Source organism: Daphnia pulex, chromosome 1 (genome assembly GCF_021134715.1).
Source record: "Daphnia pulex isolate KAP4 chromosome 1, ASM2113471v1".
Lineage (NCBI taxonomy): Eukaryota > Metazoa > Arthropoda > Branchiopoda > Diplostraca > Daphniidae > Daphnia > Daphnia pulex.
This window is the reverse complement of record NC_060017.1, coordinates 6,907,159-6,934,723: the sequence shown is the minus strand read 5'-3', so window position 1 is coordinate 6,934,723 and position 27,565 is coordinate 6,907,159. Positions and strand designations below refer to the sequence as shown.

Sequence of the window (27,565 nt, the reverse complement as noted above, 5' to 3'; positions counted from 1 at the left end):
CCAACAGATTTCTTGCCATCCACCACGACTGGACGGAACGGCTGAAAATTATGTCCAAGTTTATTTCAAATAATTTACCGCTGTGTTACCGAGTGAACGAAAACGGTTACGGTTACTAATAATTTCATTGTTATTCTCATTAAGGTAATAGGAATTCCCAGAATCCCAATTCAGTACCATTCCGAAAAATTAAAGACATTTTTTTAGATTTCGATTTCGAAAGCATTTTTTGCAGGTCCGGTCCTAAACTTGATTAATCGGATTAATTGATGATTACAATTCTACGACGATGAATCCAATACAGAATTATAAAATATATGACAATAGCAACCAAGAAATTACAAATGAATAAATGATAAACAAAAACGAAGAAGAGAGAATGAAATAAAAAATATCTGGAAATATGAATACGAAAAAAAAGTCTCGATAGATGAGGCAACGTTGGCAACACATGGCCGCTGAGCACAAAAGTTAATCGTTAACCGGTTAAATTTATGTGAAGAAAATGGTTGACAACGCTTCAAAAGTAAGAAAAATAATTGTATAGCGTGGCCTCGCAATGCTTGTTTTCAATTTTTCATGATAGAAACTCGGCTTTTGATTTTCTTTACAAATATGTAGTTTTTAAATTCATTTTGTCTACTGATGGTACTTGCGACTGAAGTTGGAGGTTGTAAACGTCGACAATTGTTTTCTAAAAAAACGCTTGAAAAAATGATTTTGTTCAATAGTGATGATCATAGAAGTTTTCTACTTTCACTTTCCAGGTGCTGCAGTACAAGGAGACAGTAAAGAAACAGGTTGGCACCAACTTTGTGTTTAACAGATAGTTTGGGCATACTAATATTGGTCTTATCGTTCATAAATGGGTTTGCTTTGCATGAAATTTTTATGTTAAAAGTGTACACAAGGTTTGTGCTCCTTTAGTATTTGTTTATCGGCAGGCAGAGGACCTTATCAACAATGGATTCCCCAGAAAGATTGTGGAGCTGAATGATCTTCTTGCCACGCCACTTTTTAGCACAAAAAATCTCGAAGAAGTTCATGAAGATCTTAAAGTTCCAGTTCCCTCACCAATTATTTCCAATAAGTAATTGTTACTTACTCACATTCATTAGTTGAAAAATCCCATAACTTTTTTTTCCATTTCAGTCATGACAGCTGTGAAACTGAAACCAAAAAGAGGAAATTAGATGAAGTTACCAGTGGAACACCTGTTCTGGTGCTACCCACAGGAATTGTTCCTTGTAATTCTCACATAAGACAAATGATCAAAATTGTCAAGCCCTACATATGGCACTTGGTTGAAGATGCAAACCTGGTAAAGATTAATTATTTTCTACTGTTTTTAACATCATTGGAGAGTTGATATCTAATCTGTTGTTATTGTTTTTAGTTGAAAATGTGGATTTCTTTTTTGATTCCGAAAATTGAAGACGGAAACAACTTTGGAGTCTCAATTCAAGAAGATATGTTAGCTGAAATAAGAACAGTCGAATCTGAAGCCGCAGCCTTTTTTGATCAGATTTCCCGATATTTTATCACAAGAGGCAAAATCGTAACAAAGGTACGATGTTTAGTTTGTTTTCGTTGCTAAAAAAGTTAATTATACTTTTGATTTATAGGTGACAAAATACCCCCACGTTGAAGATTTCAGAGTAACTGTCGAAGAACTTGACGAAAAGGAATACGTTAGTTTAAAATTGGTGATGTGTGAGATCCGGAATCATTACTCAACGCTACACGACATCATTATGAAGAATTTAGAAAAAATTAAGAAACCACGTACTTCCAACGTGGACAACTTATATTAAATTCATTTTGATGAACGTTTGTTTGTGGGTTTTCACCGAGACTTTCCATCCGATTTCCTGTCTATTGGTGATGGAAACACATGATTGATAAATTAAAAAGTCAATGGAAATTCAGTTGTGTGTTCTTGTATTTCCAACACCGACCACGAATTTTGTGTTCGTCTATTTTTATGTGACTAAAAGGGTTACGTGGAGATTTCTTCATTTCACCGTACGATGGTAGTGAGATTCTAAAATAACAAAACTGGTGTTAAAGGTAAAATAGAGAAGCCAGACAAAAGGAAAGAATACGCTTAACACTTCATTGGGAGGAGGGGTGGGACATGTTGCAGGAAAATACGTGCATGTCAGACTTGGCGATTTTGGAGCTTTATTGAGTTGTGATTTGATTTTCCTCTGAAAACGATTTCCTATAGGAGATTTACATTGAGGTCTCGTGGCGGCTCTTTCCAGTACGATGGCCGTCTCTCTTCCTTGCATTCCGATCGGGGCCAACACTTTTAAATCAACACAACATAAAACGCGTAAGTAAATATGAATGGTTTTATTCAGGTATGTTTTAGATTGGATACCCGCGTGAATTGGTTGAGTGACGAGACCTGGGCGGATCAATTTCATGGCTAGGACCAGCAGTAATAGCTAAAGGTGCTCCCATGTAGTTGGAAGAATTAGATTGATGATGATTATTATGATGATTATGATGATGAGGACGTGACATTTCAATGCGAGATTGGCCGTACATGCCTTGGTGATGGTGAGAACGAGCTCTCCTTTGCCACTCCTCGTCAAATTGGTGAGCTTCCTCTATTAAACGGTATTTAGAAAATTAAGAAATGAAAGAGATTCTGTTCTAACATCACAAACTTACCTTCTTCAATGTTGATGAAATCTTCTCTTTGTTCGGAGTCCCCTGTGTAGCAATTTTGCTCTTTTTCGACAACATGGCCTCGCTCTCCTAAATGTCGCCCAACAGCCATTTTACGAACTCCACTGCGTGAATCGCTTACACTACGCTGAACTTCCCTTACACCTCCTGGAGCTGTGCGAGTGGTAGTTGAAGCTTGATAGACCTAATAACAGACGTCAAACAAGTTTAAACAATCAGTGCTTGTCTGAAGACAAATATGAATACAATTTTATTTTTTAAGTTACCTGTGGTTGCCCATCTGGGCCAGTTGTCATTGTCATCACAGAACTGCTGCTGTACATGGGGCTGGCTCCAAATCCAGGCTGCCCCTACACAATACAATTTTGTTGGTAAGTCAGTTTTGGTGAAATAAATGTTTGTGATAACTTACAAAGCTCTGAAACATTTGTCCTACTGATGGCATTCCAAATGGATCCATACTCATGCCCATGCCCATAGGGAATCCAGGCATTCCTCCAAAAGGAACCATTGCGCCAGCAGGGTGACGTTGTTGAGGAGGAGGTTGAATGCCCATCATTTGGTGATGCATAGACATCATACTTGCAAAAGGGTCCATCATTGAGTTCATCATTGAATCCATTTGTCGCATCAAGTGATTAGTACCTCTGTAAATTCAATAGATTAGTTGTTGTAATTTTAAATGTAAACAAAGCAAACAAACAGTGTACAAGAGAATAAATTCAGATGAAAGCTGTAAGATTTGGTGGGCTGCTCGAAGCACAGTTGGCAAGAAACTGAGTTTCTACAACCAGGAAATGATAGACCATGGGAAGGAAATCCGAAAGTATGGGAAATTTGGGGTAATAATGAAGAAAGTTGCATGTTTTGGGCGTAGGGAAATGTCAAATAACGGTAAGAATGAGCGGATAATTGAGCCTCAGGTTGTTCGTTTCTACTGTTTGGTTAGCCAAGGAATGGAAAGAAACTCACGCAAAGAACGGATCTTCACCATAGTCCCGGAGATATGAACCCATATTGGTAAGTCAATTTAGAAATAGATTCCTTGACAGTAGCACCAGAGGATAATACTAAAGCAGTCAATGTCAGTAACAGTAACGTAATGGATTTTTCTTTTTGCTCTGCACCACACCGTTGCCAATCAACAACATTGACGCTTCAAATTGCGAAATACAAATATAGAAAATACCAGGAAATTGAAATTTGAAATACGGTCAACGATCTGATAAATTGTATTCACAACTCATTGGTATAAAGTCGACCGAGATTTAATATTTTCATGCAGGTAGTAATTCGGGACTAATGCCTTTGATAAGCAGGTCTGTACATCGGCCGCATCGGGGGCGGGGGGTAATTGTAGACGGGACGACGATACATTTGAGGTGGAGGAGTGTAATAGGTGGGGTAAACGGGTTTTTGATAGACGGGTGGGGGTGGTGGCGGAGGTCGATACTGCATCATAGGAGGCGGAGGTCGATGCTGCATCATAGATGGAGGCGGATTCGGCTGCTGAACAGGATATGGTAATTTCTGTTGATGAGGAGGATGTCCTTTTGGAGCGTTGCTGCTGGCGAAACCCGTTGCGCCGTGCGGAGCTATCGATGCTGCGCCTGGTTGCGTTATATCGATCGGTTGCTGAATGTCTTGGATTACCTTGGACTGCTCCGGCTGTTCAGCTAATGGTAGCGAAGAGGATCCAATGGTACCTTCGGGCATGATACCTAATTGGGCGAGCTCGGCCGGCGAGAAGCCTTCAAGATCTTTTTGCGTCAATTTAGTTTCTTTGGGCGGCGGCGGATCACGTGGACAACATGGAATTTCGCCAGAATTGCGACAGGGCGGGATAAGTCCGAATTTTTGTATGTCTAGTTCGTCACGACCGAAAATGTGACGATCGTTTTGGCACGAATCCTCGGCTTGACAGGGACAAACCTCTTCGGGAGTTGAGCCATCTTGGCCGGCAACAGCAGCCAGGAAGAAGAATAGCAACTGATTAGTCAGCAAGCGTTTCATTTCCTGATTTAGAAAAACAAACAGTGACTATCAGATAGTTACGCCATTGTGTCGTCAACCAGACTAATAACAAAACAAAAAATTTTGTTAATAACTTACCGTTCAAAGGTGAATTTTTCGACTGATGAAGCTAATAAAGTTCGGCTTCTATTTATAGGGAACCAATAATTCCATTTAAATCCAAATTACCTTGAAAACGACTGGTGAAGGAATTCTAATAAAAACATGATTTTCTCGTGAGATCGTGGCTTAGGAGAATTATTTCCGCTCCAACCTTAAAACAAAATTCTTGGTCGCATATCATAACAACTGTTTTGTTGTTGGTTTCAATAGACGTGGGTTTTCCTATTACCAAAGGGATCACAAAGGACGCGCGTTGTCTGCAGATATTGATAACTATTAGCGTATCAATTTTTTGTTAAGATTAAATATCAAGGTATCCCCACAAAAAATATAAGAGATAGGAGTTGGACTTTTTAAAATTTTACTTCACGACATACGTTGTTCCGTCATGGGTGTGTTAAACTATTTTGTCTTGAGTTTGGTGATTGCTGCCGTCTCAGCAGGTGATATAATTGATTTTTTTTTTAAATTCGTTCATTTCTAATTTTTATTCAATAAAATAGGCGTGGCAATCACTAAAGGAGATTCCAAAGCCAGTGAAACCGTCTGTTACGGAGATTTGGGATGCTTCACTACTGCGGAACCTGTAAGAAAAATTCGTCTATTTAATTATTATTCTCTGAATTATAATTTGTTTGAATTTTACAGTGGACATCTTCCGTTCGGCCTATGTATGTTTCATGTACTCACAACAAATTATTTTAATATTTGTTAACGTTTCAATTAAAATGATTGGATATAGTTCCGCTTTACCCGAAGATCCGTCAGTGATCAACACTCGATTTTTGCTTAACACAAGGTTAGTGCAATCACACTTCTTACTTCAATCTCACAGAAAAAGCTAAATTTACACTTTGCGATTTGTTATTAAATAATAAGAACAAATCCAGTAGATGCCATTACACTCGTAAGAGATGACGCACTCGGACTATACAATTCGCCTTACAATTCGACTAAAAAGACCGTGTTTCTTATTCACGGTTGGACAAATGACGCCAACCATCCATGGATCGTATCATCCGTCAGGGAAATTCTAATCAATGTGGGTAGCAACGTTTCCAAAAAAATTCCGTCGCTATACCGATGGCTTGTACGGGCGAGCTCAAATGATGATGATTTGTTTGTTTTATTTAGGAAGATGTCAATGTAATAAGCGTTGATTGGGCTCCGGGAGCAGGGTTACCTTATCTCCGTGCATTGACAAATGCGCAAGTGGTTGGCGCTGAGATGAGTCTGTAAGTCACGTACCTACTAGTTTTAATCTTGTCTGACTTTTTATCTTCACCTTTGTTTATTTTGTTCTTTTTACGCACAAAACTTATCGAATTTCGTCTATCGACACAGCTTTATTTTGTTTATCGCATCGAAAACGATTTTGGATTACGCAAATATTCACATGATTGGCCACAATTTGGGAGCTCACGCAGCTTCTTATACTGGCCATCGCCTTTACGGCATTGGGCGCATTACAGGCATTTTTGTTTCTCAGAATTCGGATTGAAATAATTTCATCAATACGTATTTCATCAAATGATGTCACAGGTTTGGATCCGGCAACAATCTATTTCGAGGGTGGAGATGTAGCGACTCATTTGGATCCCACTGACGCTCTTCTGGTTGATGTAATCCATACGGATAAAACGTTTCCTTCGCTGGGCAGGAATCACGTTGGTATGGGATTCGAAACTAACACTGGTAAGTCCTTGGATTATTTTTGTAAATGTTACTTAAGGTTAAGTTGAGTAATGTTGTTTATTTCTTTAAGGCCATGTCGACATTATTGTTAACAACGGACAGGAACAACCTGGATGCAAAGACACCCTCGACAACTTGGTGAATAAACCCGAAGATTTGGTCACCTTGACCGATTTGAATGGTCAGAAAATGCGCGCTATTTTTACGCTTGCGTTATCTGGAATTGTTATTTCATTTCTTATTTATTCTTTTCAGGTGCTTCTTCCATCGATCAATATGTTTGTTCTCACCTGAGGGCTGCCGATTATTTTGTTGAATCCATCAATTCCGTCTGCCCATATTCAGCCTTTTCCTGTTCGTCTTGGGACAGCTATTTGAAGTACGCTTATTTTTCTTAAGAGAATGGAACAAGCCAGTGGGAAATGTTTTTTGGTTTGTTTGTTGTTTATTCCTTAAAGGGGAACCTGCTATTCGACGTGCCGCAACCCTAATGCTTGTACATCCCTCGGTTATCACACAGGAGATTATCCAGCTAGAGGCACATTCCACCTCGACACACAATCAACCGGACCTTATTGCAGTAAGACCAAAAAAGGAAAATGTTTTGTAAAAGACAAATTTAAAATCTTAAAAAAAAAAAACAGATTTGGTGCTCCGAATGGAGGTAGATGTCTCTCCCAATCAGGTCGAAACTCACGGATCAATTAAATACATTTTGATTGGCGATGTTGGACAGACTAAAGAAGATGAACTCTACAAGTATTTCCGAAATCTAGATTGACGATAACACTATTTTTGTATTCAATTTTGTTTTCTATGCAGCGGAATCATATCGAATGGGTTTATTCTGGCCGAGTACGTGACAGTTGCGGGTAGCAATGCATATCGCATCGGGAAAGTAGGGTCTGTTCGTCTCCGCTATCAAAAAGACGCTTTCAAAGAGAATGAATGTTAGGAATATTCCATTCCAACAGACGACGACGAGATCAGGACGCCGCACAACAACACCGGCGCACCTACGCGACTATTGCCTTGGGGGCCCCCGATAGGTGGCCCCAAATTCAGTCGTTGTTACCCTACCCCCTATTGTTTATTCCCCCCCCAATTTACTGTACAATATTGAGTGTGTTAAAATAGACGAGAGGTAAAAGACACGGTTTTGTTCGTGTCTAATTTATTCAACTTGGAAACTGTAAGTAAACGGCCCGACACGCCGAACATCCCTATTACATTTTCTACATGGTCCTTCGAACGGTTTTTAACCCAGTGCATAACCGTGTCCTCCCTCTCAAATCACTCAAATCAACTCACTCAAAACTCAAAATTGTGAAGCCGGTTGGGGCTACACAATTCTAGACCCCCCAAACGTTTATCTTTGTTTCTTTCTTTTGTTGTTGGGTGGTTAAAATCTGCCCAAACTAAAACTACTAAATTGTAAAAACAAAAAAGACGTAGAAAAGGGGGGAACCTATGCCCAAAAATTCCATTTTTTTTCTTTCGACTTTTTTGTGCCTTTCGTTGTCGGGCTAGCCTGAGGGGGCGGCCATTGAACACGCCGTCCCAACCTCTGGCCCATAGATCGGCCTGGGCTAAACTACTGGGATTTCGTCTCCTCTTTTCATTGCACGTGTGTCCTCCCGTATCCATTCTTCGCTTGCTGATGGTATCGAGTCAGAAATAATCTTTCTCTTTCTCTCAACATTCACAGAGGAGCCGAAAGGTCTCCAAAACAACCGCTAAATACAATTATTGAATGAATATTCTCTGTCCATCTGTCCTTCCTTAAAAAAAAAAAGAAAAAAAACCCTCTTACATAGGATCCCGAAACATCGGTGCATCCAAACGAAAAAAAAAAAAACTATTTCTCTCTCACGCTCACTGTAGTGGCACGCCGCAAGGGGCGCCACCAACAAAAAAAAAAAAAAAAAAAAAATTATTTCTCGCTCACGCTCAGTGTAGTGGCACGCCGCAAGGGGCGCCACCAAAAAAAAAAAAACTTTATTTCCTCTCTCGCAAAGTGTAGTGGCACGCCGCAAGTGGCGCCACCAACAACAGAAAAAAACCAGATTCACTTAATTGAGTCATCCAGCCCGGATTTTTGCAGGAGCCTGGGTATTACCCTAGCTCCAAATTTAAATCGATTCTTTTTCAGATACATCCAAGGGATTTCAAACAAAGTGGAAACAAAAAACGGAAACTCATCCGTTCCACGAAACCCCAAGGAAAACAGGAAAAGGAAACGGGCAAATCAGTCGATAAGTGATCGAAAAAAAAAAAAAAAAAAATTAAATTAATTCTCTATTTCATCTCCTTTTCCCCAGTCAACAGCTCTTGAAGAGCTACACAACCAGGAAGAATGGTTCAGTCAATGAAAAACACAAGGTCAGCCACCAAAGGCCACATAACAAGAGCAATAACCCGGATCAACGGATTTGCAAATCAAGTAATGGCCCAAGAAGATGTTAAAGAACTAGAAACCTTAGAAACAAGATTGAAAAGTCTCTTCGAAAGCTACCAAAGCGCAACAAAAGAAATCAAGGAGAAATTAATAGCGACCAAGGCCGCGCAGGAGGAGATTGATGGGGATCTGGACACCTTTCTCCAAGTTCAAGATGAAGTGTCTGGAGCAAGATCAATCATCAAGCAGAAGAAGCAAGAATGGTTGGACGACGTGAAAGAAAAGCAAGAGGCAAAGAAAGAAGAGGACAGAGACAAACGATTGTTAGCGCTCTTCCAACAACAGGCAACAAGCCAAGCAGCAAATCAAGCGGCAAATCAAGCAGCAAATCAAGCAGCAAATCCAGCAACAAGTCAAGCACAGATGGCGCAAATTATTGCCCAAATCATGGCGGCCATTCCGGCACCTCCCGCGCCAGTAATCAACGTGACGGCAGCACCAGCCCCAGCTTCAGCCGTACAGTCGATACGATTGCCGCAGCGACAAATTAAGCACTTCAAAGGAGACGTACTGGAATGGACCCAATTCTGGGAATCCTTTAACGCAGCTGTCCACTCTTCATCTCTTTCAAACGTCCAAAAATTCGATTACCTCAAGGAATATCTTAAAGGTGAGGCGTACCTGTTGGTTAACAATCTTGAATTAACAGATGCGAATTACCAAGTCGCAATCGACGAACTGAAAAGGATGTACGGGAAGACGGACGTTCTAATCGACGCGCACATTGAGAAACTGGATGCCTTGCAGCCCGTAAAGGACGGGAACGACGTTCCAGCTCTGAGGAGCTTCCAGCTGAATCTCCAATCGCACATTAGCGCGTTGGAAACGTTAGGAGTCCCCACAAGTTCCTTTGGCGGACTCCTCGGAGCAAGATTAATCAAATTAATTCCTACCAGGCTCCAACAAGAATGGGCAAAATCGCCAACAAACAAATCAACGGACATCGAGATGGTCATCAAATTCATTGGAGATCAAATCGACGCGGCCGAAAGGTTCAACCGAATCAAAGGTGTGGAAAAGGAGAAATCGTCTCCAGCTCCTAAACAGCCCAAACCGGCAAATCCACAGCCGGCAACAGCATCACAATTGGCAGTAGGAGCCAAAGCAAGTCCAGCTCCTCAGGTTAAATCCGCCTTAAAAAATAAAAACGTTAAATTTAACCCAAGTTGGATTGTGTGCGAAAGGCCCTGCATCTTCTGCAGCCAAATTCACTGGCCGACAAAATGTCCGAAAGGGCTGACGGAAAGGAAAAAGATAATCTTTGATTTGAAAAGGTGCGTCAACTGTTTTGGAGACAAACACGCGCTGAAGGATTGCACATCCGCCCGGAACTGCAACAAGTGCGGAGGGAGGCACCACACCGCTCTCTGCGACAAAGGAGACGTCAGAGTCACCAATCCCACAACAGCAGCAATAATCGTGGCCAGCGATCCAACTTTGACAACCACAGCCTGTGCAAGCAGCTTTGGACAATTGATGCTGAAAACGGCAACAGTCATCATCAGCGGCCAAAACGGTAACGAAACAAGAGCGATTTTATTTGCAGACGACGGAAGTCATCGTTCTTGGGTGCTGAAATCACTCTCATCGCAACTTAACATGAAGACAGTAGCGGTGGAAAACATCAGCACAAGAGTGTTTAAGAAAAAGGAACCCAACAAGCCCGAAATGACAAAAAACGTCGAAATGCAAGTAAGGGGCACCTGGCAAGGCGCCCCAAAAGTTACACTAATGGCTTTAGAATCGGATCACATTTCAGATACCGGCCCGTACGTAGGATCCGAATTTGCAAACAGCCTCTGGATCCAAAACGAAAAATTGGCCGACGACAGATTCGAGATGGCACACACCGAAGATCAGCCAATTGGAATTTTAGTCGGAATGGACCAGATGTTCCAGATCATGTCGAATGAAGCCGCCATACAGAGTCCATGCGGATTGCGCGCGTTTCAAACGAAACTCGGAAGAATGATTGCTGGACCATCTCAAGAAGCAAAATCGAAGACAGGAACTCAAGTAATCCAAAATTTAATTTTAACATCAAGTTACCCGATTCCACAGATTACGTCAACATTCGCGACAAGTAGCCAAAAAAGAAAAATCCTTTCAACTCAAGCAAACAAAACTCCGATGGAAAAGGAGACTGGAACGGCCAGTCCCCAAACTACGCCAATAGGAGCGTCATTCTCAGATGCCCCAATCGGATCCAGCGGAGAAGAAGATAGTAAATGGTTTGAGAAGGAAGAACAAGTTGCTGCTAATTTCGACCTTTCTCTTTTCTGGAAAATAGAAAATTTTGCGAACCTTGAAGGCGCTGATGCAGTGGAATCGGATGATCGCTTCGATTTCTTTGACGAAAAAATAACGAGATGGCCAGATGGAAGATACTGTACACCGATCCCTTGGACAACTGACAAGTGGAGACTTCAGAAAAATCTCCCGTTGGCCACCGGAAGAGTGGAAAGCACAATAACAAGATTGAGAAAAAATCCAGGAGACTTGGTGAATTACCACGCAGAAATCCAAAAGCTCATCGACAGCAAATTCGTCGAGGAGGCGAACATGGACTACGAAGAACTTCACACCTATCTCCCACATCATCCGATCTTCAGAGGCGACAAATCAACGACGAAAATCAGACCCGTCTTTGATGGAGCAGCAAAAACGAAATTCGGCCCAAGTCTGAACGACGTGTTGGAGACCGGACCAAATCTCAATCCGGATCTCCTATCAGTGCTAATACGCTTCAGAAAGTACGAGATTGCCTGGATTGCCGACATTGAAAAGGCTTTTCTAAACATCGCCCTGCAGCCGGAAGATGCCGAAGCAATCAGGTTTTTATGGCCCAGGGATCCAGCAGTGGCTGGATCGCCTCTAATTGCCTACAAGTGGAAGAGAGTGCCCTTTGGCCTTAGTTCTAGCCCCTTTCTCCTACGTGTTACAATTAACAAACATTTCAAATCACTAAAGTCTCGTTTTCCAGAAACTATTCAACAGCTGGAAGAAAGTTTGTACGTTGACGATTACCTCGGCGGAGCAAACAATTTATCAATCGCCAAGAAAAGAGTCGATGAGACGGACGAGATCTTTAGTGACGCCCAACTCAACATGAGAAGCTGGGCAACCAACAACGAAGACCTCAAACAACACCTGAAGGAGAAAGGACTGTCGAATCAAGTCGTAGGCCTACTCTCCCCAGCCTTGGACGGCCAACAGAAGGTGTTAGGAATCCGGTGGGACACCGGATCCGATTCGTTCAAATTCGACCCAGCATCCATCATCCAAGCAGTGGAAGAAGTGGGAACGGAAATCACCAAAAGAAAGATACTCAGTATCTCGGCAAGAATTTTTGATCCAATTGGATTTTTATCTCCCACTGTACTTTTATTAAAGATTATTTACCAGAAGCTCTGGGAAAAGGAGATAGGTTGGGACCAAGCAGCTCCAGCCGATATCCAAAAATCTTGGAAGATAGTGATGACTGGTCTCGCCGATTTCACCGAACTACAAATTCCACGATGGATCGGACTATCCGAAAAAGTCACTTCTCACGAAATTCACGTCTTCGGAGACGCTTCTGAAGCAGCGTATGGAGCCGTAGCCTACGCCCGACTCCAAAAAGGACAAGAAGATCCACTCATCATCCTACTGGCCAGCAAGACGAGAGTTGCACCTCTACCTAAGAAAAAAGTAACTTTACCGCGTTTAGAATTGCTGAGCTCACTTTTAGCCGTACGTTTAGGTGAAGTCGTAAAAAATGCAATGCAAGTCCAGTATTGGAGAACTATCTACTGGTCAGACTCCTTGGTTGCACTAGGATGGATTAGAGGAGAGCCGAACAAATGGAAACCATTCGTCCGAAATCAAGTGGAAACGATTCGAAAATTTTCACAACCCGAGTGGTGGAGACACTGTCCAGGTCTCCAAAATCCGGCCGATCTTGCCTCGCGGGGAGCGCCAGCGCCAACGCTGGTAACCTCAACTCTTTGGTGGAACGGCCCGATTTGGCTCAAAGGAGAAGAAACGGAATGGCCAGATTCTCCCAACGACCAAATTCCACAAACAATCCAGTCCGAAATGGAATCGGAAGCTAGGAGTACGACGGTCAGCACAACAGCAGCCATCGCAATTCCAACAGCCTCCGTCGACTGGAATCTCGACAAAATTTCCACCTGGAATCGACTGTTAAGACGTACAGCCTGGGTCTCACGATTCCTCAGCAGGAGTCAAAAGAAGCTCAGACCTCCCGGTCCAGAACGAATGGAGTCGATAAAGGCAATTGGACCAGATGGAAAAGGAAGTGGAAAAGTTATCCGGATTACAAGATTATCCAGAGAGGAGCTGGATGAAGCGGAACTAACGATCTACAGACAGCTCCAACGAGAGCGGTATCCTAAGGCGTTTGAATCGCTACAGTTAGACAACACAATCCAGCCCAAGGAGAAAATCGCTGCACTTTTTCCAATCTGGGACGCCAGAGACCGTCTCGTTCGAATCCATGGGAGAGTATCACTTGCCCTAAGAGATAGGAACATCGATCCCCCAATTTTGCTTCCTGCATCACATATAGTAATCACTTTCTTAATTACAGACAAACACGAGTCGCTACTACATGCAGGAGCAAAGGTGACACTATCAGAGTTGAAAGAAAAATTCTGGATAGTTAAAGGACGACAGCAAGTGAAAAAGATTCTGTTTACTTGTGTGGAATGTAAAAAACTGACATCGCCACCATTCCAGGAACTAGCAGCCCCTCTTCCTTTAAACCGACTCAAACATGCGCAATCTTTTCACGTTACAGGAGTCGATTTCGCTGGACCACTGCTGTACAAACCAGCACAGCGAAGGAAGAAAAGGAAAGCTCCACCAAGCGTCCAGGATCCGACGCCAGCAGACGATCCAACTGAAGAGCGAATCGAGGAGCCACCCGCTGAAGGAGACGCTCCAATCGAAGCTCTAATCGTAGGCGAAGAGGATTCAGTCGAAGAAGATGTCGAAATCCAAGACATCTTAATAACAACAACTAAAGCTAAGAAAACGAACCATCTTAAAAGTTATGTTTGTCTTTTTACGTGTGCAGTCACTCGAGCGGTTCACTTGGAACTACTACCCGATATGACGGCGCGTTCCTTCTTACTAGCCTTTCGAAAATTCGCAGCTAGACGAGGACCCGTCTCAGTGATGTATTCGGACAACGCGCAAACGTTCCGATGTGTCGACCGATTCCTGAGAACTATTCACGCCGATCCCATCATTCAAGACTTTCTCGCGTCCAGAAAAACCCTTTGGATATTTTCCGCCAGCCTAGCGCCATGGTGGGGAGGATTCTGGGAACGGATGGTGAGGAGCGTCAAGGATCTGCTGCGACGCTCCAACGGTCGAGCCTGCCTTGACTACATGGAACTGGAAGCGAGTTTAGCAGAAATCGAGAGCGTAATCAACGCCCGCCCACTCAGCTATATTGGGGAAGGAGCTGACGATCCACTTCCGATAACTCCTAACCAATTTCTAAACAACAGACGTTCTACTCGTGCCGATCCGGAGCCAGCCGTTAACTTGCTGGATCCTACATCGACCAGCATCGTACTACAAGAGATGGACAAGAACAGGAGGGAATATGTCGCTGACATCTGTGCTAGATTCGTCGACGATTATCTACTCCAACTAGACAACTTCCACTCCAAAGGAAAATCCGGAAGGAAGATCCGCCTAGGAGAAGTCGTTGTTATCCACGACGAACACTCCAAACGACTCATGTGGTCTACCGGAGTAGTGAAGGAACTGATTCCAAGCCGCGACGGACTCATCCGTTCTGTCATGCTCAAGATTCCAAATGGTAATTTAATTAATAGAGCCATTCAATGTCTTCACCCTATAGAGCTGCGAGAAGATCTCGCCGAAGACGTCGAAATTGGAAATCCGGAACCGATCCAGGAGCCGGAAGAGGATCCAAATCCAACTCTGCCAGAACCAGAAATCGATCTCGCTATCGGAGACGCTATGCCAGCTCCCGAAGAACCGGAAGACGTCGTCGAAGATGTCGAGCCGGATGCTACGGGCTCTGGTGGGGAGTGTGTTAGGAATATTCCATTCCAACAGACGACGACGAGATCAGGACGCCGCACAACAACACCGGCGCACCTACGCGACTATTGCCTTGGGGGCCCCCGATAGGTGGCCCCAAATTCAGTCGTTGTTACCCTACCCCCTATTGTTTATTCCCCCCCCCAATTTACTGTACAATATTGAGTGTGTTAAAATAGACGAGAGGTAAAAGACACGGTTTTGTTCGTGTCTAATTTATTCAACTTGGAAACTGTAAGTAAACGGCCCGACACGCCGAACATCCCTATTACATTTTCTACAATGAAATTGTCGTGCAAAAGGTCGTTGTCCAACAAGCAGAGACCACCATCAACGCTGTCGAGTAACTAATTACGCATTTAAAATTTTTTAAAACCAGTTGTCTAATAATTTAATTCGTTTTTTAGCAACGTTTTCCAGGGAGCAGTTTTACCAGACAATGAATACGTCACCGTGTATCCAGTTTAAGAAAAAAGAATATACATTTACTAGCAGCCACTGTTGATTGGGGAATTTTCATGCTTATACAGCTTAAAGTTGGTTAACATAGTTAGGAGTTAGGACATCATTCGCAAATAAAAACAAAAAATGAATGTTGAATATCGTGAAAGAATTTTTTTTATTAATCAAATGTGCAAAAAGTTAAAGTTAAACCTTTTTTAAACTTACAAGAGACATCGCGTGAGAAATTCATTGCGCAAATTTGGTATTGTACCACGCCAACTCTAAACAACCGGGCCCCGACACATTATACTTGTCTAGATAACTATTTATCGTATAAGGATTCTCGCGAGAAAAGAAGCGAACGAACCCAGTCGCTTCCAACCGTTGAATCAACTGATACTTTCCCGGAATGGTCTCTGGATTTTCCAAGTGAATCTCCACCGCAAGCTGCTTAACGCCAGACAGGTCGCCATCAATCAGCCAACGGTCAAGGACGGGCCACTCTCCTCCTTCAATGTCCATCTTCAAATAGTCGATGACAATGTCGGTGTGATTCAGCATTTGCCGCAAAGACGTTAGGGTCATGATCCTCCAACCTCTTTCGTTCCTTTCGTCGTCCTTTTCTCCGATACCCACACGGTAAAATAAAATCTTTTTCGAATGACGGCGCTTCCAGTGCCTTGCATTTAAAAAAAAAATCAAATTTAATTATAAGAATATAAGGAAGTTAAACTTTAAAATATTATACCAGACGGAAGGGTCGAAAACGTACACGTCGCACCCATACAACTCGATTTGCTCGTCAAACGACCATTCGCCGTTATTGCCAAAAGAGTAAACGACGCACTTGTCGGGTGTTGGAGCCACTCCCGGATCGAGGCAGACAGATTTCTGACCGTCGAGAAAAGTTAACGACGATAAGCGGTTAATCACCCCGCCAAATTCGAAATACGTTCGACATGCCGAACTGTCTCGCCGAGAGAAAAGCGGCAGCATCTCCTTCCACGTCAAATTGCCATGATTACTTTTAAAATGCGACGATGATTGAAATGCGATAAGCAATTGCTCCTGCTGATGGAAACCCACCAGGACGAGGCAAATAAAAGACACAAGAGAACACTGCCGCCAACGATCCATCATCATCCATCACTATCTAATAATTTATGAAAAGCGGAATCGTCGTTCAAGTTTCAAAAACCCGTTAGATGACATATATGGGAGTGACAGGTACGGTCGTTGACATATGTTTATTGATGTGCGCTACACAATAGGCGGAAACTTGTTATTAAATATCAACTCTTCTTCTTCCTTCCATCCGCTCTTTTTTGAAATCGGCAACTGATTGCCGAGAGAATAGTTGACATTGAACCAGGCCATTTCGTAAGCGTTATTCATCCAGCGGTTCTGGCGCGAGAAGAAACGGACATAACCGGAAGCTTCTAGTCGCTCTATCAAGTTGCGGTAGTGGTCGAAACGATCGGGATGTGATAGATGAACTTCCATGCCAATCTGTTTGACAGTTTGAAGCGAATGGCTGTCTTGTAATATTTGCTCTAAAATAGTCCATTCGTCGCCTTCGATGTCAATTTTCAGGTAATCTATCGGCCGATAGCTGTGCAACAGGTGCTTCCGGATGGATGCTAACGTTGTCATCTTCCATCCTAAATAAATTGGATTTGAAATTTGTTAAATAATTTTAACAGTTGGTGAGTTGCGAATCTCTTACCCCGCGGATCTTTCCTTGTGTTAATTGTTCCCAGTCCCATTTTGAAGTAGTGAATGTGTTGGGAATTGTTGGGCATTTTGGGATGTTGAATGGACGGATCGAATGAGTAAACATCACACCCGTACGACGCCATAGCTGAATCGAAAGACCAGTCGTCTGAGAGGCCAAAAGAATAGATCACACACATTCCTGGTGGTGGTGCCAGACCAGGGTCCAGACATACAGCTTTCTGGCCGTCTACACCTGCCAGGGTGGAGTTGTCGGGTCCGTTTTCGTTTCGGTAAACGCGGCCTCCGAATTCAAAATGTAGATGGCAGGCGCCATCCTTCCACTGCTGGAAGAAATTCTGGCCCACAGCAACGTTGTTTTCTAATTTTCCAGAGTGTGTGAAGATGTATTGACTATTCCAATTAGCTGACGAGGTAGAAAATATTATGAAGATGATGTAGCATCCAGCAAAGGCGAGAAATAAGAATCCAGTCGTTAATCGTGTTAACTGTTGAGACAAAAAAAAATATTAAAAAGGTAAACACCGGAAAAATAATCAGATACCATTTAAGAAGAAATTTAAGAAGAGACGAATAGTTGTGTCACCCAGCAGAATAACTAGAAAATGAAACATACAGTTTTATTTAAAGGAAGAAATATTGACTTCCATTCTTTATATGGATAGAAGACACGCCTCGAGCCATGAACTTTCTGTCCGTTGAACCAAGTTACCGTATCACACGACACGCCACCAGTCTGCAACGTCAAGCGAAAAAAACTTAAAAAAAATCTTTGTGTATGGATCCTATCTGGGACGTCAGCACCGGGTTTCAACTATATATTTTTTCATTATAATTTAAAAGAATAATAATAATTTGTTGAAATGCATTGAATAACTGAAAATTGAACGACATTGAACGACTGTAAATTAAGCATCACATTTTTTTACCATATGCGCAGGCCTAGTTGAAATTTGCAGTATGGACTTAAAGTTTTTTTAAGTTGAGCGGGACTTGATATTTATGCGCTTCGTCGTGTTATTACTGTTATACGATCGCATTTGTTTCTGCGGTAAGTGCGTACGTGACTAAAGAGCCTTGCCAATTCAGCTGAGACAGGCCAAGATTTGTTAACATCGTTACTTTTGCGCTGTCGGTGGTTTTTCCCATGGTATATTATTACTTTTTTTTTACGAAAAAGGAAAATAAAATAGAAAAAAGAATTCAGACAAACATTTAAACAGAGTTCGTTGCTCTGACCATGAAAACAAGGGTGTCCTTTCAACCTATAATCTCATCAGTTGGCAAGAAACTTGAGGGAAGAAAACCTGAAAATGTTTTAGTGTTAAGTTTCAAATGGGTATAATAATTTCTGTCAGGGAATCTGGCCAATTATTCCTTTATAATAGTATTCATATTTTAATTGCAGATAACTTGCGTTGATGTAGATAAAGAATAAATAACGGTTCTACTACGACGTTCACCTCGTAGAGGGTGAGAGATGACGAGAAATTAGTCGAATGAAATTGTCACTCATAAGGGATTTTGTCATTTACATTAATACCATTGCTGTATCAATTAAAGTACAGTAAATGAAAATTAATATTTCAAGAAGATTGGTTATTCCTTTTTAGTGGTAAATTAAAAGTGACAAAAAATGAATTCTGCTTGAATGTATTAAATAAAGCAACAATACAGTGCTGCAAAAGAAAAAGAAATGCACATTTTGTCTTATCAAGTTAATTATGCGAAATTTTCTTGAATTGAGTGCTCGACAGCTGATTGATAAATGATCACTGATCATGTTTAAGCTGGACACGTCGGTAACGTGTTGGTCGCTGGTTTGCAAGTTGGAACCGAGGTGGATGTGCTGACGGTGAATGTAACTGACGTAACCGTAACCGTGGAAGTCTGCTTCAAAAACGCTGGAAGCGCCGCTTGCAAAATAGTGCTGAGAAAAATGCGATTGCCAGCGACGGGTTGAGCGTAGGCTGGGTCGTAGTAAGGCATTGGTACAGCAGGGCGATAATTGTACAGGCCGTTATAGAAACCTGAGTTGACATCTTGGGGCAGGTAGCCGAACGGAGATACAACGAACACTTGTGGATCAGCAGCGCGTGCCTCTCGGTTTGGTAACTGTGTAGCCTCGACTCTGTCAAAGTGGAAAAATCGAACAAAAATTTACTGATAGAAATCTTATGACTGTATCAAATTACGAAATACCCTTGAACGGCAGAAGGAGCAATGGGAAATTGCTCTTCATCCTCATCGTCGTGCAGGAGACCTCGTCTTCGGCGGCAATTAGTCGTGCCAGTGTAGGCTTTCGTACAAGTGACCGTAGAAGTCGACGTCGAAACAGTTGTTGTCGTTGTTGTCGAAGTAATTAAAAATCTTGCGTTAGGCCCATAATAATACGGGTAGTAGTTGTACGCCAGGTTCTCTCCTCCTTCCTCTGCTGTGGCCATACAAGCCACTATGAAGACGACAAATACAGAAAGTGACAGACGCATTTCAGATTTTTTTAAATCTCTTTGGACAAGACAAGGCTTTGAACGGAGTGTTACACTGTAGTACACTGATGAGTACGGCCAAAATACGGCGCTTTTTATACAGACTAAGGGTCTATAGGATTGTATGTAGTCCTTGACTTGACATTGGTGCGAAAGACAAACTCATAACCGTATACTTTCGGCATCCTTTTATTATTTGATTTTTTCCTTTTTAAAAAATGGCAGAGCTCGGATGGGCCTTAATGGTCGCTCTAAGCATTTCGCACGGGATATGAAAGAGGAAAATGCGAAAAACATTTTTTTTTTCTTTTTTTTTACGAGACAGGTGTACCTGCAGCACCGATAAAAAGTTCCATCGCAACATGTGCAGGTCGTTAACTCTAAGCAAGGTCGGGAGGAGAACTGAAAATCTAAATTTTGAACAAAAGGGGAGGAAGGTACTGCAGTCTTTAATTTAAAAAAATTCTGGCGAAAAATAAATGTTTTTTCTTTTCTTTTTACTGTTTGAGGTAGTTTAAACGATTCACAGGATCACAGGTAGGGTTAACTCGAATATGGCAATAAACCAATTATCAATTTCAAATTTCCAAAGAGAACTATAAAAAATGCAATCATGATTTCTGATAAATAACCCATATGCGAAAGTCCCTTTTATCTCGGAATAAATATTAATTATGATTCATTAGGTAACTTTGCAAGAACGTGTATTAAATTATGCAACGTTATGTTGTTACACTTGTAGGAATGAAAAAAAAATGGCTTTTTTGCTCGATAAATGAAGCTAAAAAGTGTTTCCAGAACTTCTATTAAGATGTGGGAGTTGGTCAGAATCGACGTTTAACGTGAATCGCATCGAAGGACGTTTGGTGGTGGGCTGCAGGTGGCAGTCGATTTTGAAGTGACGACGGTGAAGAAAGTCGAGAAAATTGTCGACGTGGAAGTCCCTTTCAAATTGGACGGAACCAGCGCATTAAACACGCTGCTGATTGTCGTGCCAAAAGCGCGTTGCTGGCCTTCAACAGGTTTGACGTATTTATAAGGCAAGGCCCCATAAGGATAATAGTTGAATGGACTGCCATGGAATCCAGCTTGAATCTGCGGTTGGAAGCCAAATGGAGATAGCACCAAATATTGCGGGTCAGCAGCACGACCTTCCCGAATGGACAGCGCCTCTTGTGTAGCTTCGACTCTGTCATATTACAAGCAAGCAAAATGTGAACGCGCAAAATTAATGAACATGTAACATGCAAATCAAAATAGGGTTTTACCCTTGAGTAGCAGACGGAGAAATGGAGAATTGCTCGTCCTCATCTCCTTCAAGTAGAATACCGCGTCTACGGCGACCGAGATTGATGGAACATTTAGTTAGAGCATTGATGGCCGCTTGATCTACGAGTCCAGCGAATGCACCAGAGGTACACGGGATCGTGGATGTGATGGTCGTTGATACAATCGTTGTAGCAGTCGTCGTTGCGAAAAGTCGTGGGTCTTGAACGAGGAGAGAAATTTCTTCGGCTTCTTCCGCTGCTATGGTTGTGTAAGCCACGAAGAAAACTAGTACACACAGTGACGCCAATAGTCGCATTTTGAAATTGGAAAAAAATATTATCAAGTTTGACAAGTTCTTTCAAACGGATTGCAACACACTGCTGAATTCAACAAGAAATATCTCCCTTATATACAGGCTACGGGTCTATTCAACTAACGCAATCCTTGAAATAGTATGATGTGCCAGGAACATAGGTGGAACTCTATTTCCTTATAGTGTTATTCTGATATGATTTTGGCAGGCTTTGTTCCAACAAATTTGCTACGTATAATAGTTCTCAATTTTCGCTACGTGTGATTTTTGGGTAGGGTTACCATATGAAGAAAAACAAATCCATAAAGCGGAACGTTGTTTTTTGCCTTTTTTTACGAGTCTTATCCTTACATGGCAATGCCCAACATTATTTCGGTTGCTGCATTTAAAGTTGTTTTTTTCGTGCAGCAGAGTTCAACCAACGACTCGAGGATAAACTTACACACATATAGCGTAGCTAATAGCTAGTGCAAAAGTTCAAAACAATTTTAGTTTAAAAAATAGCGAAACACATTTCAGCAAGTTTATGACGAAAATCGTCTTGTCTTCCATCAGTGTAGCTCGAAGCAGGCGCAACGAAATTTTTTGAAAGTTTGAGCTATTTTAAGATTTTGCGGGAGCATTGACCATACACCATACCCTTCAACAAAAAAGAAGAGAAACATATGTTGCAATGCAAGCTGGCCTTGAAGTTCCATAATTGGTCTGCCTCCACCTAAAAGCTACGCAGTTCTTTAATGGTGTAGTTGAACCTATACAAATTTGCGCATCAACAGAAAAGTCTACAGGCGGAAAATGACGGCCACTGATGTTTCCATTGGCATATGTTTAAGTAGCAGTGCCCTCTACAAGGCCAAATGAAATTTTTAAAAATTGTGTAAATGTTTCATTCAAGTTTAGCAATGTTCGATAAAAGTTGACACTTGCGTAAAATTGGAAAATGCGCTCGTTTATAACAACGTTCACTTGTAATGATTTTACTGGTGTGCACACTCATGAATAAAGCATCAAGAGATACAATAAGAAATTCCCATGAGTAAAGGTCGAGGTAAAGGCAGGTAAAGGTTTCGGAAACAATAATTCTCTTTCACGAATTTTTGATTGGAGTGATGCACCAAGCTGGATGATCGAGACATTAGCATATCGAGATAAAGGCTTTTTGTATCCGGAGACACTATACCATCAGAACCTTTTACACGTAAGCTATTTTAGCTAATTTTTCAAGGATCAATATTCTTACGTTATTCGACATTTATAAATGTCGTATTATTATGTCACGTACACGATTGGCCCAGGTAGTTGGGCGACAGAGACGAATTAGATTATGAACAGTATAGAACGCTGGAGACAAACAACTGCATTATTTCCATTTTACAGGGGGGTATAACGTATAAAAGTTTCATTTACAATTGTAACCGCATATGCCAATGACAGCAGGGCCAGTTACGTATGAATGCTTCTCCTGTTGTTTGACTTGTATATCCTTGAGCGACAACGACGAAAAGAAGGTTCATTTTCATATAACTGGAACTATGAACATGGATACTCAATATTTTTTTATTTCTGAACGTTTGATTGCAAGGCTTCTATAGTGTGCGATACAAGCGCCACAAAACCCCAATACGATACTATGGGATGAAAGAGTTCCTTTATTTGCTCTGTGAGCTATCGCACAAGTTCCTTATATAGTTTATTGGTTAATATCAAATCCATTTTCTGACAGCACATCACGATGATGTATGCTTCTTATACACCCAACCGTCACGAAGATTAATTGTTAATTCAAATTTCGGTTATTGGAACCTGATAGACTGGATGTATAAAAGAGTCGGATGCTGTAACTTTGATGCAACAGTATTCGCTAACCTTTGCTAAGGGTGCGTTGTAACAGTCGAGATTTTCGTAGAGTTAAAACAAAAATGCGCTTAGCTCTATGTCTATTGGTATTTTTCGTCGTGGCTTACGCATCCAAGACACCCAAAAGGAGCAACTACTTCCCGTATTATGAGCCCAACATAGCAGAGCATCAGAGATTTCTGAAGAGCTCAACAACAGTGACGACAACGAAGATACTGACCGCGATCTATACAATTACTTGCACCAAGTCAACTACAGCATGTACTTCTTCTTCTACCAGTACTAGTACTACTTCAAGTTCAGCAACCTCTACCAGTGCAACCTCTACCAGTGCTACCACTACTTCCAGCAGCACTTCTTCTACAACGAGCAGTACTTCTTCGACAACCAGCAGTACTACCTCGAGTACTGCTGGTCGCCGACGAAGGCAGATTGACATCAGAGATGTAGAAGTCCAAGACTGGACAAACGAGCAATTGCCCATTGTTCCTTCAAATGTTCAAGGGTAAAATTTTCTCTTTTTTCTTTTGCATTTGGAATTATTTTTGAAGTCCTTTTGATTTATCCGTTTGGCTTTTATATACTGTTACAGGGTTGAAGCTACCCAAGCACCAGTTCGAGAAGGACGTTCTGCATACCCACAACTGTTCGCTATGATGCCCCCGTTCGGATATTATCAACCCCAAGAAATCCAATCCGGTTTCGACAACGACCCCACTCTCGCCTTGCCTTATTATGGGTCGTATGTTCAACCTGCCGCCATCAGCCAACCTCGTATTTTCTTCGGCGCCTTGAACGGCTTATTATTTCCAAATTTTGTGGTAACCAAGACAGAGACGGTTACAATGGTTTCCATCGTCCCTTCCACTTCGACTTTGAGTCCAACGTGCAGTACTGCCAATCCCGGTGCTTTACAATGTCCAGCATAAATCCACACGATATCCGACCGCTTTTCTTTCGACTTTGGTGGCAGCCATCTATTTTTAATATTATATAAGCATCTAGACTTTTATGTTTGTTTAGCTACAATTTGTAGCGTTTAAATACAACAATCCCGCAAATCAAGTCAGACTATCATGACCACACGTCCAGTCCAGTCTAAATGCAGTTGGGAACAAAAAAATCTGAAACTGCAAGCGGCGTGTTCTTTTGGGTGAACCTTTTATCACGACGAAACGAAAGTCGAAAAGGGGGAGGGAACACTCACGAGTGTTTCTGCGCTGCTTATCTGATATGCAGGCTAGCCGAAAAGAATTCCCGAACATGGACGATACGTTTATGTAAAAAGCCTTTTTTGTCTGTGAAATGCTTGCCCTTAGCTCACGCCACAGTACAAGGACAAGTTCCATCAAGTTGACCCCGAGAGATCAGACGAAGGTTATAACGAAATGCTATTAGTGAAACAGTTGATTTATATTTCACACAGTTTAGTTCTTATAATGGCTATACAGCACAAATATTTAATCAATCCCCCGCTGACAGATCCCCCCCCCCTCATTGAAAATTGACCAAACAAAATAATGCCAATAGTCCAATTTTTGCACCAATAGAATTTCAGTAATCGAATCCGGACAGGTAAATAATAAATACGGTTCTTAATCGGTGGTGAACTGATGGACGAACCGCGATTTTAAGCTGGCCAATCCTGAAATGGAGAATATACAATGTTAGATCACAGCATCAGCAGGGATCACAAGTTGACACTGATCGATAGCTCCGTCGACCATCCCATCCCTATGTGACCAATGTTTACCCCTTCATTTTGTTAGATATACTTAATTACATTCTACTTTAATTGAAAGTTATCGACTTCAACATCTTTTTCACTGAGTAGAATCAAAAGCAAAATTATTTTCATTCCCTAATGCTGTTGTTTATTTAAGAACCAAGCCTTTAGGTTTGGCCACTTTAATATCGTCATGTCGTCAAAAGCATCACTGAATAAATATTTAAGAGAAGAATATGAAGATATTGATATTTCTAATTTGTTCCTGAAATTTTATTTCAGAAACGTTTGCTTAGTCGTTGAGATCACAAGGTCTGACGACTGGAAAAGTTAGACATTAACATTCGACTTGTTTGGATAGCCAGGGTTAATACCTTTCTAATGAGGGTCAAAAGGACGTTTGGCTCAAGACAAAGTTTGGTTTACCAGTTATGGCTACAGTGATAGCGGGTGTATTGATTGTCGTGCATACATAGTCGGTCTTGTGTTGTTTGGCCACGTAGCCCCTATACTTCTTGTGTTCAGCTAACAAAAATGTAGAAGATTGAATAAAGTGACAAGAAAACACGCGAACCACAAGCGAAACCCTTAGTGTTTACTTATTCCGAATGCGATAAGGTGCGAGCATCGAAAACCTTAATCGTGGCGTTGAACCTTGTAATCGTCTACAAATATAAAATTCCTGAAGAGGACGGAGCAAACGAATTGCCGGACTGCTGCCAGTATACACCAACAAGTCATGAACCAATCAAAGTCCAGTGAATCTGCGTGTATAAAATGACTCGATGCTGAGACTTTGGATCAGTAGTATTCCTTGAGCAGCCTTTGATTGGAGCTGTGTTTTGTATACTGCTTTTCTACAGCTTACGTTGACTTAAATCTATAATGCGTCTTGCGCTATTGGTATTGGCACTCTTCATTGTGGCACTGGCAGCCACAACAAAGAAAGAGGGAAAAAGGCAGATCAACCACTACCTGCCGTATTATGGAACCAACAACGTAATCGAACCGAGGCAGTTTAATAGGCCCACGAGAACGGCTACTGTGACGCAGATATCGACGCTGACTTATACATTTAGTTGTGTCAAGTCAACTACAGCGTGTCCTTCTTCATCCACCACCACCAGCACAACTACCTCTTCCACTTCCACCAGTATTACCCCAACCCCAACTTCTACGTCTAGCTCTACGTCTACTACCCCAACGACATCTACGTCTAGCTCCACTATTACGCCTACTACTACCCCAACGACATCTACGTCTAGCTCTACTACTACGTCTACTACCCCAACCACTTCTACGTCTAGCTCCACTATTACGCCTACTACTACCCCAACGACATCTACGTCTAGCTCTACTACTACGTCTACTACCCCAACCACTTCTACGTCTAGCTCCACTATTACGCCTACTACTACCCCAACGACATCTACGTCTAGCTCTACTACTACGTCTACTACTCCAACCACTTCTACGTCTAGCTCTACTACTACGTCTACTACCCCAACCACTTCTACGTCTAGCTCCACTATTACGCCTACTACTACCCCAACGACATCTACGTCTAGCTCTACTACTACGTCTACTACTCCAACCACTTCTACGTCTAGCTCTACTACTACGTCTACTACTCCAACCACTTCTACGTCTAACTCTACTATTACGTCTACTACCCCAACGACATCTACGTCTAGCTCCACTGTTGTGCCTACAACCACTAGTCGTCGCCGACGGAGGGAGATTGACATCAGAGATGTAGAAGCCCAAGACTGGGTGAACGAGCAATTGTCTATTGTTCCTTCAAACGTTCAAGGGTAAATTTTTCTGCTTTATACTGCTGCATTCTGCATTTGGAATAATCCGCAAATTCTTTTTTATTGGTCCGCTTTGCCGCATATATACAGGGTTGAAGCTACACAAGCGCCAGTTCGAGAAGGACGTGATGCTGCTGCTCAGTTCGCTTACTCACGACGGTTGGGGATGATCCCGCCATTTGGATATTATGATCCACAAGAAATTCAGCCAGGTTTCGACAACGACCCCACTCTCGCCTTGCCTTACTATGGGTCGTATGTTCAACCTGCTGCCATCACCCAGCCTCGCATTTTCTTCGGCGCCTTGAACGCCCTTTTCCCAGGATTTGCAGTAACCCGGACAGAGACGATAACATCATTTACCATTGTCGCTAAAACTTTGACTTCAAGTCCAACGTGCCTTCCTCCCGGAATCGTACAATGCGCAGCTTAAACTCGTCCAGTTATATCAAAATTATCCGACCGACCAGCTCTTTCAATGAACGAACGGAAATTTCCGGTGCAAATTAACCTTCTATATTTAATATAAGCATTGAAATTTATAGCATCGTTTAGTTTAGCATTAGGCATTTGTTTGTTGAGTTTATTTGACACTGCAGATCATTTAATACATTCACGCAAATCAAATCAATCTGGAAGATTTCAGCATTGGCAATATAATGACATAATAAGGCACAAGAAAAAATCACCAAGATGGGAAGTCCCTTTTTCTTTTCTTTTTTTATTTTCTCGGCTCATGTGTGTGTGTATACGAGGTAGCTGGATCTTGTGTGATAACGTGAAGCCGCATAAAATGGAATAATTTATTCCTTGATTGTTGACTACACCTATGTGTCTGCCTTGCTG

The 27,565-nt window shown here is 41.9% G+C and overlaps 10 protein-coding genes across 15 annotated transcripts; 4 read left to right on the top strand and 6 right to left on the bottom strand.

The window, feature by feature from the left end:
* The first annotated feature begins 397 nt into the window (after positions 1 to 397).
* Positions 398 to 1,928, top strand: LOC124196666 (proteasome activator complex subunit 3-like). 2 transcript variants are annotated; one of them, XM_046591832.1, is made up of 6 exons: positions 398 to 526; positions 768 to 800; positions 945 to 1,090; positions 1,153 to 1,321; positions 1,397 to 1,567; positions 1,626 to 1,928. In XM_046591832.1, exons 1-6 carry the CDS (start codon positions 506 to 508, stop codon positions 1,812 to 1,814), a joined length of 729 nt encoding a protein of 242 aa, XP_046447788.1. In that variant the 5' UTR covers positions 398 to 505; the 3' UTR covers positions 1,815 to 1,928. The 2 variants fall into 2 exon arrangements, with proteins under 2 accessions (XP_046447788.1, XP_046447781.1); XM_046591825.1 differs by having other exon boundaries at positions 942 to 1,090.
* Positions 1,925 to 3,834, bottom strand: LOC124196641 (myeloid leukemia factor-like). 2 transcript variants are annotated; one of them, XM_046591797.1, is made up of 6 exons: positions 3,673 to 3,834; positions 3,113 to 3,347; positions 2,967 to 3,050; positions 2,683 to 2,884; positions 2,387 to 2,618; positions 1,925 to 2,311 (listed from the first exon to the last, which is right to left on the bottom strand). In XM_046591797.1, the coding sequence occupies exons 1-6, from the start codon at positions 3,714 to 3,716 to the stop codon at positions 2,236 to 2,238; spliced, it is 873 nt and encodes a 290-aa protein (XP_046447753.1). In that variant the 5' UTR covers positions 3,717 to 3,834; the 3' UTR covers positions 1,925 to 2,235. The 2 variants fall into 2 exon arrangements, with proteins under 2 accessions (XP_046447753.1, XP_046447762.1); XM_046591806.1 differs by lacking the exon at positions 3,673 to 3,834 and adding an exon at positions 3,411 to 3,631.
* An 82-nt stretch (positions 3,835 to 3,916) lies between these two features.
* On the bottom strand, positions 3,917 to 5,055 carry LOC124196681 (leucine-rich repeat extensin-like protein 3). The gene is made up of 2 exons (XM_046591843.1): positions 4,813 to 5,055; positions 3,917 to 4,716 (listed from the first exon to the last, which is right to left on the bottom strand). Exon 2 carries the CDS (start codon positions 4,711 to 4,713, stop codon positions 4,000 to 4,002), a length of 714 nt encoding a protein of 237 aa, XP_046447799.1. The 5' UTR covers positions 4,714 to 4,716; positions 4,813 to 5,055; the 3' UTR covers positions 3,917 to 3,999.
* A 104-nt stretch (positions 5,056 to 5,159) lies between these two features.
* LOC124196628 (pancreatic triacylglycerol lipase-like) lies at positions 5,160 to 15,673 on the top strand. Of its 2 annotated transcripts, none has more exons than XM_046591777.1 (15): positions 5,160 to 5,279; positions 5,340 to 5,422; positions 5,485 to 5,507; positions 5,579 to 5,635; positions 5,716 to 5,878; positions 5,971 to 6,071; positions 6,181 to 6,308; positions 6,379 to 6,531; positions 6,602 to 6,712; positions 6,787 to 6,910; positions 6,990 to 7,111; positions 7,176 to 7,290; positions 7,354 to 7,474; positions 15,355 to 15,416; positions 15,481 to 15,673. In XM_046591777.1, exons 1-15 carry the CDS (start codon positions 5,225 to 5,227, stop codon positions 15,539 to 15,541), a joined length of 1,479 nt encoding a protein of 492 aa, XP_046447733.1. In that variant the 5' UTR covers positions 5,160 to 5,224; the 3' UTR covers positions 15,542 to 15,673. The 2 variants fall into 2 exon arrangements, with proteins under 2 accessions (XP_046447733.1, XP_046447741.1); XM_046591785.1 differs by having other exon boundaries at positions 5,210 to 5,274; positions 5,338 to 5,422.
* A 41-nt stretch (positions 15,674 to 15,714) lies between these two features.
* Positions 15,715 to 16,699, bottom strand: LOC124196655. The gene is made up of 2 exons (XM_046591815.1): positions 16,266 to 16,699; positions 15,715 to 16,196 (listed from the first exon to the last, which is right to left on the bottom strand). Exons 1-2 carry the CDS (start codon positions 16,658 to 16,660, stop codon positions 15,764 to 15,766), a joined length of 828 nt encoding a protein of 275 aa, XP_046447771.1. The 5' UTR covers positions 16,661 to 16,699; the 3' UTR covers positions 15,715 to 15,763.
* A 50-nt stretch (positions 16,700 to 16,749) lies between these two features.
* Positions 16,750 to 18,400, bottom strand: LOC124192668 (probable methyltransferase-like protein 24). The gene is made up of 3 exons (XM_046586100.1): positions 18,374 to 18,400; positions 17,244 to 17,739; positions 16,750 to 17,178 (listed from the first exon to the last, which is right to left on the bottom strand). Exons 1-3 carry the CDS (start codon positions 18,398 to 18,400, stop codon positions 16,778 to 16,780), a joined length of 924 nt encoding a protein of 307 aa, XP_046442056.1. The 3' UTR covers positions 16,750 to 16,777.
* A 488-nt stretch (positions 18,401 to 18,888) lies between these two features.
* On the bottom strand, positions 18,889 to 19,814 carry LOC124196617. Its single transcript, XM_046591774.1, has 2 exons — positions 19,454 to 19,814; positions 18,889 to 19,382 (listed from the first exon to the last, which is right to left on the bottom strand). The coding sequence occupies exons 1-2, from the start codon at positions 19,738 to 19,740 to the stop codon at positions 19,037 to 19,039; spliced, it is 633 nt and encodes a 210-aa protein (XP_046447730.1). The 5' UTR covers positions 19,741 to 19,814; the 3' UTR covers positions 18,889 to 19,036.
* A 613-nt stretch (positions 19,815 to 20,427) lies between these two features.
* Positions 20,428 to 21,413, bottom strand: LOC124196610. Its single transcript, XM_046591761.1, has 2 exons — positions 21,009 to 21,413; positions 20,428 to 20,929 (listed from the first exon to the last, which is right to left on the bottom strand). The coding sequence occupies exons 1-2, from the start codon at positions 21,323 to 21,325 to the stop codon at positions 20,578 to 20,580; spliced, it is 669 nt and encodes a 222-aa protein (XP_046447717.1). The 5' UTR covers positions 21,326 to 21,413; the 3' UTR covers positions 20,428 to 20,577.
* A 1,761-nt stretch (positions 21,414 to 23,174) lies between these two features.
* Positions 23,175 to 24,244, top strand: LOC124196602 (cell wall integrity and stress response component 3-like). Its single transcript, XM_046591748.1, has 2 exons — positions 23,175 to 23,684; positions 23,772 to 24,244. Exons 1-2 carry the CDS (start codon positions 23,242 to 23,244, stop codon positions 24,106 to 24,108), a joined length of 780 nt encoding a protein of 259 aa, XP_046447704.1. The 5' UTR covers positions 23,175 to 23,241; the 3' UTR covers positions 24,109 to 24,244.
* Positions 24,245 to 25,703: 1,459 nt separating this feature from the next.
* Positions 25,704 to 27,347, top strand: LOC124196584 (cell wall protein DAN4-like). Of its 3 annotated transcripts, none has more exons than XM_046591737.1 (3): positions 25,715 to 26,069; positions 26,157 to 26,719; positions 26,810 to 27,347. In XM_046591737.1, the coding sequence occupies exons 1-3, from the start codon at positions 25,791 to 25,793 to the stop codon at positions 27,150 to 27,152; spliced, it is 1,185 nt and encodes a 394-aa protein (XP_046447693.1). In that variant the 5' UTR covers positions 25,715 to 25,790; the 3' UTR covers positions 27,153 to 27,347. The 3 variants fall into 3 exon arrangements, with proteins under 3 accessions (XP_046447676.1, XP_046447693.1, XP_046447685.1); XM_046591729.1 differs by having other exon boundaries at positions 25,715 to 26,078; positions 26,160 to 26,719; XM_046591720.1 differs by having other exon boundaries at positions 25,704 to 26,719.
* The last annotated feature ends 218 nt before the right edge of the window (positions 27,348 to 27,565 follow it).

Bases quoted from the DNA above. Each gene is read 5' to 3' on its own strand.
- LOC124196617 (XM_046591774.1), bottom strand. From the start codon at position 19,740: ATGCGTCTGTCACTTTCTGTATTTGTCGTCTTCATAGTGGCTTGTATG. The intron at 19,383-19,453 runs GTATTTCGTAAT...CCACTTTGACAG, and splicing joins GCTCCTTCTGCCGTTCAAGG to AGTCGAGGCTACACAGTTAC.
- LOC124196666 (XM_046591825.1), top strand. From the start codon at position 506: ATGGTTGACAACGCTTCAAAA. The intron at 527-767 runs GTAAGAAAAATA...TTCACTTTCCAG, and splicing joins TGGTTGACAACGCTTCAAAA to GTGCTGCAGTACAAGGAGAC. The intron at 801-941 runs GTTGGCACCAAC...TTTGTTTATCGG, and splicing joins AGGAGACAGTAAAGAAACAG to CAGGCAGAGGACCTTATCAA.
- LOC124196681 (XM_046591843.1), bottom strand. From the start codon at position 4,713: ATGAAACGCTTGCTGACTAATCAGTTGCTATTCTTCTTCCTGGCTGCT.
- LOC124192668 (XM_046586100.1), bottom strand. From the start codon at position 18,400: ATGGGAAAAACCACCGACAGCGCAAAA. The intron at 17,740-18,373 runs GTAACGATGTTA...TTGTCTCAACAG, and splicing joins AAACCACCGACAGCGCAAAA to TTAACACGATTAACGACTGG. The intron at 17,179-17,243 runs GTAAGAGATTCG...CAATTTATTTAG, and splicing joins CACAAGGAAAGATCCGCGGG to GATGGAAGATGACAACGTTA.
- LOC124196584 (XM_046591720.1), top strand. From the start codon at position 25,791: ATGCGTCTTGCGCTATTGGTATTGGCACTCTTCATTGTGGCACTGGCA. The intron at 26,720-26,809 runs GTAAATTTTTCT...GCATATATACAG, and splicing joins GTTCCTTCAAACGTTCAAGG to GGTTGAAGCTACACAAGCGC.
- LOC124196602 (XM_046591748.1), top strand. From the start codon at position 23,242: ATGCGCTTAGCTCTATGTCTATTGGTATTTTTCGTCGTGGCTTACGCA. The intron at 23,685-23,771 runs GTAAAATTTTCT...ATACTGTTACAG, and splicing joins GTTCCTTCAAATGTTCAAGG to GGTTGAAGCTACCCAAGCAC.
- LOC124196628 (XM_046591777.1), top strand. From the start codon at position 5,225: ATGGGTGTGTTAAACTATTTTGTCTTGAGTTTGGTGATTGCTGCCGTC. The intron at 6,532-6,601 runs GTAAGTCCTTGG...TATTTCTTTAAG, and splicing joins GGGATTCGAAACTAACACTG to GCCATGTCGACATTATTGTT. The intron at 7,112-7,175 runs GTAAGACCAAAA...AAAAAAAAACAG, and splicing joins ATCAACCGGACCTTATTGCA to ATTTGGTGCTCCGAATGGAG.
- LOC124196655 (XM_046591815.1), bottom strand. From the start codon at position 16,660: ATGATGATGGATCGTTGGCGGCAGTGTTCTCTTGTGTCTTTTATTTGC. The intron at 16,197-16,265 runs GTATAATATTTT...TTTAAATGCAAG, and splicing joins GTTTTCGACCCTTCCGTCTG to GCACTGGAAGCGCCGTCATT.
- LOC124196610 (XM_046591761.1), bottom strand. From the start codon at position 21,325: ATGCGACTATTGGCGTCACTGTGTGTACTAGTTTTCTTCGTGGCTTAC. The intron at 20,930-21,008 runs GTAAAACCCTAT...GTAATATGACAG, and splicing joins TCTCCGTCTGCTACTCAAGG to AGTCGAAGCTACACAAGAGG.
- LOC124196641 (XM_046591797.1), bottom strand. From the start codon at position 3,716: ATGGGTTCATATCTCCGGGACTATGGTGAAGATCCGTTCTTTGC. The intron at 2,885-2,966 runs GTAACTTAAAAA...GTCTGTTATTAG, and splicing joins GCCCAGATGGGCAACCACAG to GTCTATCAAGCTTCAACTAC. The intron at 2,312-2,386 runs GTATCCAATCTA...TTGATTTAAAAG, and splicing joins CACTCAACCAATTCACGCGG to TGTTGGCCCCGATCGGAATG.